The following is a 7,808-nucleotide window of genomic DNA, read 5'->3' as shown; positions in this document are numbered from 1 at the left end:
TTAAATAATAATTACTTTGTTCAAGAGAACTAGACTAACTCAATCTCTTAACCAGGACATCCACCTAAAAAATGACAAGACTAGAGAGAATATTCTCAAGCATAAGATTAATCCTTCTTACACCATATTATCCCCTTGCCGACCTTGAATCCTACTTCACTTCTAATGCTGTCACTTTGTAAGATATGCCTCCAGAAGGGTTATCTAGTCCGAGCCAGATGCATTCTAGACCTATCTATTCTATAATATCCAAATCTGAAATCACCTCGATTTAAGTCATTTTAAATTATGGATTCCTTCCTCTTGAACACAAGCAAATTCACAACGTTCAATAAGCAAAACTTCTTAAAGAATAAATCCTAACTTTCTTTTTCTTGAGCTCCAATTCAATGCTCAAGTCACAACAAATGCATGCAATCCCAGAACCTATTGTCATAAACATTAAATTGAGCTCAAAGTGATATGAACTGTACCAAAACAAGAACGAAACACAGGAATAGGTAGAAAAGAAAATGAATCACAAGAAACTGAACTAGTGAGAGAATCAAGATCTGAATTATTTTTTTTCATAGTTTCTCCAGATTACACAGATCCCTTTTTATAAATAATACAATAGAGAAAGTCAACAAATCTAACAGAATTCCAGCTCAGCTCCCTTGGCCGTTGCATCTGTGGAGAATGCAGTTGCATCTGTTAAAGACGTCACCTTTTCCAGCCTTGCCCTTCTTTATTTAAGCTATCAAAACGCTCCGTTTCTCACTTCGTTTCGTTTCTCACTTCCTTTCTGTTGATCCATATCAATACTTCTCTCCCTAAGAATCCTTGTCCTCAAGGATTAGTAGTCAACAAAAAAGAAGGAAACCTCAAGGCCAATTCATCTACAAACTCTCAAGTGGCATCAGCAGGAGAGCAATTCTGCCAATGAACCAATAACTGAGTAGCAGCTGCATTACCTCTTTTGACCATATGCCTATCCAAGATTGCCTGTGGTTGAACAGCTGCATACTGTGATATAGGAGGGAGAGATTGAGAAGCCACAACTGAAGCAGTAGCATGTTTCAGTAATGAGACATGAAACACATTGTGAATGAGGGCATCAGAAGGTAATTGTAACTTGTAAGCAACCTTCCCCACTTGATCAATCACTGGAAAGGGCCCAAAATACTTTTGTTGAAATTTGGGAAAGACACTCCTATTCACAGAACGTTGAGCATAAGGATGCAATTTCACAAAAAACCAAATCACCAATAGCAAATTCACAATCAGTCCTATACTTATCAGCCTGTTGTTGCATCCTATGGCATGCTCTGTTCAAGTAATGCTTCAACAACCTGATATGATCCTCATGGTTCCTTAACTCAATGTCAACAGCTGCAATAGATGAATCTCCTGGAAAATAAGAGATATGCAGTGGAGGAGGTACTCCATAAAGGGCCTTAAATGGAGTCATTCTGATGGTGGTATAATAATTGGTATTATATCAATATTCAGCAAGCGATAACCAATCCATCTAAGAATGTGGTACTTCGCCTATTGCACACCTCAAGTAAGATTCCAAACATCTATTCACTACCTCAGACTGACCATCAGTCTGGAGATGGTATGCAGTAGGATACTATACTGCCACACCCTATAAAGAAAACAGCTCCTTCCAGAAAGTACTAAGAAACACTAGATCTCTATCTGAGATTATGGTCTGAGGCATACCATGGAGCTTGAATACTCCATTCATGAATACTTGAGCTACTCTCTGAGCTGTATAAGGATATGCCAATCTAAAGAAATGACTAAACTTAGTTAGCCTATCAACAACAACAAAAATGACTGAATTCCCTCGAGACCTGGGTAATCCTTCAATGAAGTCAATTGTAAGGTCTGTAAAAAGCCCCTGAGGTACCGGCAATGGCTGAAGTAAACCCGATAAGGCCATATTTTCATATTTATATTTTTGACGAACTTCACATGATCTGATATCATTGCGAACTGATTTCCACAATCCAGGCCAATAGAGCATAGCTGATATTCTCTTAGCAGTAGCCTGTATAGTAGAATGACCATTAAGAGAAGAATTATGAAACAACTAAAGCAACTGGGCCTTAAGTGCATCATTAGCTCCCACCACAAATTTTCCTTTCATTCTTAATTGTCCTGAATAATATGTATAAGTGGTATGAGATGCAGGATTAACTTGCAACTCTGCAAATAACCTCTATAAACTTGAATAAGTTATCCAGGTCTGTTTGATAAGATCCAACAGTTCAGATGTCAACATTAAAGTACTCAAAGCATATAGCTCACTGGCACACCTTGACAATGCATCTGCTATTGTTTTCTCTTTGCCCTTCTTGTACCAGATTTTAAAATCAAATTGAAGCAACTTAGCAAGCCAAACTTGCTGAGTAGGGGTAGTTAGTCTTTGATCTACCAGGTACTTTAAAAGTTGGTGATCAATTTTGATGATGAACTTCTTGGGAAGTAAGTAATACTCCCACTTTTTAATAGCTTGTAATATGGCCAATATTTTCCTATCATATACAGATAACTGCTGGTGCTTAAGAGAAAGTGGCTTGCTAAGGAAAGCCAATGGATGGACATCTTATATGAGAACTGCACCAATACCTCCTCCAGAAGCATCAGTCTTTACAATAAAGACTTTAGAATAGTCTGGTAAAGCTAAAACTGGTGTTTTGATCAAAACAGCCTTGAGCAACTCAAAAGCTTCTTGTGCCTGTTTAGTCCAATGAAAAGCTTCCTTCTTCAAAAGGTCAGTTAATGGCCTAGCACTGTGACCATAATGCTACACAATTCTTCTGTAGTAACCAGTTAGTCCCAAGAAACCTCTGAGCTGCTTAAGTGTTCTAGGGACTGGCCATTGCTTAATAGTTTCGACTTTTGCTGGATCTGTTTAAACTCCCCTAGCTGAAATAAAGTACCCCAAGTATTCAATCTCAGAATAGCTAAAAGAACATTTACTAAACTTTGCTAATAGCTGGTTCTTCCTCATAACTTGTAACACTAATTCCAGATGCTTAATATGGTTAGTATTGTTGGAGCTATACACCAATATATCATCAAAAAATACTAGTACAAACTTCCTCAGAAAAGATCTGAAAACTGAATTTATAAGTGACTGGAAAGTTGAAGGAGCATTGGTCAACCCAAAGGTCATGACCAAAAACTCATAATGGCTCTCATGAGTACGAAAAGCTATTCTATGGACATCTGCATCATCTATTCTAATTTGCCAATAACTAGATCTGAGGTCAAGTTTAGAAAATACCACAGCTTGGCCCAATTCATCCAAAAACTCTTCAATGACTGGTATAGGAAACTTATGCTTCATAGTAAGGGAATTGAGGGACCTGTAATATATGCACATACGTCAAGTTCCATCTTTCTTTTTCACCGAAACAACAGGACTTGAATAAGGGCTGGTGCTATGCTGAATAACCCCTGCATCTAACATCTCCTGTATTATCTTTTCAATAGCATCCTTTTGTAAAGTTGCATACTTATATGGCCTGATATTAATAGGCTGAGATCCCTCCTTAAGGACAATTTTGTGATCATAAGCTCTTTTAGGTGGCAAGCCCTTTGGTTCAGCAAAGACATCCTCAAAATTATGCAATAACTACTGAAGTTCAGGCCATTTATTGGATAAAGAGGCTGAAATAGCATACAAGGAATGAACCTTCAGCAAAGAGCTTTCCTCTTGAACCAACAATTGCATGAAAGCTAACTGATGAATCTTGTGCACCATTTTATTCAGCTGTTTCCCACTAACCATTTCCAACACCTGAGTACATTCACCATTTAAAACATGTTCAACATTTCCGGCTTTAAATTTCATTTACAAGGTCTAAAAATTCCACAGTATTTCTCCAAGAGTAGCTAACCATTGAGTTTTCAAAATGAGATCATAGTTGTCCAAGGGTAACACATATACGTCCGTCATAAAATTCTGATATTGTATTTGCCAAGAGAAATCTTTATACTTGAATTAGCATTGCATGTTTTGACCATTTGCAATGTCCACTAACACATCAGTAACTTCTTCTAATTGACACTTAATTTTCTTAGCAACTTGCAAACTAAGAAAATTGTGGGTGCTTCCAGTATCTATTAGAATGTGAATTTGTAGTTTACCACATAGACCTCTAATGTACATGGTCTGAACACCCTGAGTTCCCTGAGAGCATTCAATGACAACTACAGCTCCTGAATAGGAAAATCATCTTCTGCAACATCCTCCTCTTCTTCCCCTTCATCAACTTGTAATTGCATCATAAGAACTTGCTTTCTTTTACACTTGTGACCCGGCACATACTTTTCTTCACACCAAAAACATAACCCCTTCTCCCTTCTCTCATTTAATTCCTTACAAGTTAATCTCAGGTTCTTGAAATTGTTGGTTGGTAATTTGGACATGTTAGGGTTTAACAGCAATACAGGTGTTTCTTTATTGACAGTTGGTTTGGATACAGCAGGTTGAATTGGATTCTGGATAGTAACAACAAGAATTAAAGATTTGTAACTAGTGGTAGAGGACTGATAAGGGGTGGGCTTGGTTATAGGTTTCGGTTTGTTTTGGAGGGCTGCTATGGTTATTTCTTGAAGTCTTGCTAATGAGTAAGCTTCTGATGAACTTTGAGGCTTAAACATATGTACCGGCATCTGCAACTCATCCATCAATCCAGTCAAAAAGAAACTTAGGGCTTGATCTTCCCCAATACCAGCTTTTGGATACAACATATCAAAAGAGTCTAAATACTCTTGCAAGATCCCAACCTGCCTCAAGTTGTTGAGATCTGCTAGTGGATCATCAAAAACTTGAGCCCCAAATCTGGATCTTAAACCCTGGACATAAGTATCCCAATTCTCATATGCAACTTGACCTTTAATACGAATGTAACTCTGATGCCACAACAGTGCTTTCCCTTCTAAGTGCAAAGCCGCTCATTTCACTCTATTTTCATACAAAATGTTTGTGACCTCAAGGTAGTAATCTACTTTGACCAACCAGGCTTCCAATTCATCACCACTGAAGCAAGGGAAGTCCAATTTTGGAGCATGAGTCCAAGATTGGCCAGCTTCCAGATTAACCCTTGCCTGTGACGTCCCAACCTGATTGTTTCGTTTCTCACTCCTTTTCTGTTGATCCATGTCACAAAGTCTGGACAAACCAATTATCAGCAATACTACAAATACCAATGCAACAAGGAAAATTCTGTCTCACTTTTCTTGGGAAAGTTTTCTCACGATGAAACCAACCTCACTTCATCAGCAACATCCAACTGCCCCAATTCCTCTTCTGCCGCCTCCGGCAGCCCCACCTTGTCTCTCGAATTCAACCTCACCTCCTCGCTTGCATCCGACCTCAGCTTCTCTTTAGCATCTGGCCTGTCCCCCGGCGCACCAACATCTGCCCTCGCCTCCTCGCCGGAGTCTGGCCTTGCCTCGCCGCCGCCGGCGTTCGGCCTGGCGAACTTCCCGTCGACTCCGGGTCTAAGGTCCGCGTACACCTTCCGGGTCTCGAACCAGCTGACCGTCTTCTCGAACTTGCGGCTCTTCCGCTTCTCCTTGTACCTCATCACGCTCGCCACCCGCCCGCCGGGCGCCGCAAGGCCGGCCGACCGCCGCCTCCGCTTTCCCCCGCCGTCGCTGGAACCCGCCACCCCGTTGGCACCGTCATCGGGATCGCCGGCGGAGGGGCCCTCCTCATCGGACGACAGATGCAGGACGTGGTTGGGGTCGCCGCCGGCGTTAGGGTTAGAGTTGGGGACCGGGTAAGGGTAGGCGTAGGGACAGGGATGGGTGTGGAGCCTAGGGTTAGGGTTTGTGGACACCGACGATCCAGTTGGAACCGAGGACGACGGCGGCGCAGCCGGTGCAGAGGAAGGACCACTCGACTCGACAGAAGGGGATGCCAGGGGCAGATCGGCAGGACTCGCACTCCCTCGGGGCGATCTTGCCGCCGAGCTCCGCCCGGATTCCGCCGCCGCCGGGCCGCCATGGACCGCGGACTCTTCTTCTAGGCTCGGTTGGGGTTTAGGGACGGGTATCGTTAACCAAACCCGTGCACACGCACACGTGGAGGGCTATCAGGCCAGAGAAGGGGCGACGGAAAAATGGGTTGGTCGTCTTTGAGTGCAACGCTTTGGCCTCCTCAAATCAGAGGGAGACGACCATTCGCCGCGGCGAGGCGGCCTTACGTGGGCGTGGATTGGCCCTGCTCTCTAGCCTGGCTCCCATGGTGGCTTCGCTTCCATGGTTGGGTTAACGCACCTATGCGTCAATTAGCTCAGAAAGCGATGGAGGACACCCGTATGGTCGAACATTTCCTCATCATTCTTTATTAGTAGCCCCTGCCTGACCATTGTATCAGCGGGGGTTCTATGTCACATAACAAATTATTTAAAAAAAAAATTATTTATAAATAATAAAATAATATCTATTCAAATACCTGACATTTATTCATATTTTCAATTATATTTATGAGTAAATTTTTATTATAAAAATATTATAATATTAAATTTTAAAAATATCATTTAAATCAGATAAGTGGATTTTAATAAAATCATACTTTAATTCAACATTCTAAGAATTGTTAGTAGAAGAATCTAAATACGTGGCATATTGTAAATTGATTTTGATCCAAATGATATTTATAAATGATAATATATTATTTATATAAATAATTTAATTAGTTAATTGATCTTTTTTTTCAATTTTTACTTTTATATATATATATATATAAACACATATGCTAGTTTTGAGCCGGCGTATTGCATGCGGGTCTAGATCACATAATGGATCATTTTAAAAAAAAATATTGATAAATAATAAAATAATATCCATCCAAATTCATGATGTCTATCCCTATTCTCAGAGCTTTTAATGCAAGAGGATAATAATATCAGACTTTAAAAATCTCATTTAGGCCATATAAATGGACTTTAATTCAGTCTTTTAATAATATCATGCTTGAATTAAATCCTTTAATAATTGTTAGATAGGAGAGTGGCATACTGCAGATTGATTTTGATTCAAATGGCATTCATAGCTGATAAGGTGCTACTTACGTGGATAATCTAGATGACTAATCTATTTTCTCTCAGTTTCAGCTTTCATATATATTTATATATATTAAATTAGATTTGCTACTTATCTGTACAAATTTAGTCCATATCGTTTAGGATTGAGATTGCATTTGGTAGTTGGTAACCTATCCAGATTATCGGTAATTTAAAGTGGGCCTACCAGATTATTGCATTTAGTATGCTTTTTGAGTGGTAATCTAAATTGCTTTTGCAATATGGATTGTCTCTCAGGAGGTAATTCAGATTATCTTGGAGAGAGATGGCTATCCAGATTATCACTTGTTTGACAATATTGTAAAAAAATTTTTAGATAAAATTATCTCTCAAAAAAGAAAAACACAAAATCCAACCCTTCACCCCTTCCTCCAGCGGCTCTCACCCTCTCCTTCTTTTTTGAACTCCTCCGTGCCCTCCCCATCCTTGATTGCCTCCCCTCCATCTGTGGCCTCATCATCTCCGGTCATAGCCCGCACTTCTACACTGACATCGACCTTTTCTCTTTGGTCTCCATCACCGCTGTCCCCTCATTCAACAATCCTGTCGTTGTCCCAAAAATTTTGATTTAAATTTAGAAAAAAATTAAATTCTTTCCTAGTAATTCAAGATTCCACGAAATTTTATGAGATTTTTTGAAAATTTGATTTCACATTACTAGTAATTTGATTGTTATACCAAATATATTAACCAAGATTCTCAATAATATTACTG

General features: G+C 39.9%; 1 protein-coding gene and 1 pseudogene across 1 annotated transcript; both read right to left on the bottom strand.

Moving 5' to 3' along the window:
• Positions 1-536: 536 nt before the first annotated feature.
• LOC105046483 (uncharacterized) lies at positions 537-7,564 on the bottom strand (annotated as a pseudogene).
• Positions 889-3,850, bottom strand: LOC140858852 (uncharacterized). Its single transcript, XM_073260136.1, has 8 exons — positions 3,692-3,850; positions 3,407-3,592; positions 2,839-2,919; positions 2,620-2,797; positions 2,120-2,196; positions 1,708-2,038; positions 1,246-1,389; positions 889-1,145 (listed from the first exon to the last, which is right to left on the bottom strand). Exons 1-8 carry the CDS (start codon positions 3,848-3,850, stop codon positions 889-891), a joined length of 1,413 nt encoding a protein of 470 aa, XP_073116237.1.
• Positions 7,565-7,808: the final 244 nt, after the last annotated feature.

Source organism: Elaeis guineensis, chromosome 6, assembly GCF_000442705.2.
Source record: "Elaeis guineensis isolate ETL-2024a chromosome 6, EG11, whole genome shotgun sequence".
NCBI classification, from domain to species: Eukaryota; Viridiplantae; Streptophyta; class Magnoliopsida; order Arecales; family Arecaceae; genus Elaeis; species Elaeis guineensis.
This window is presented reverse-complemented; position numbering and strand designations above follow the sequence as displayed.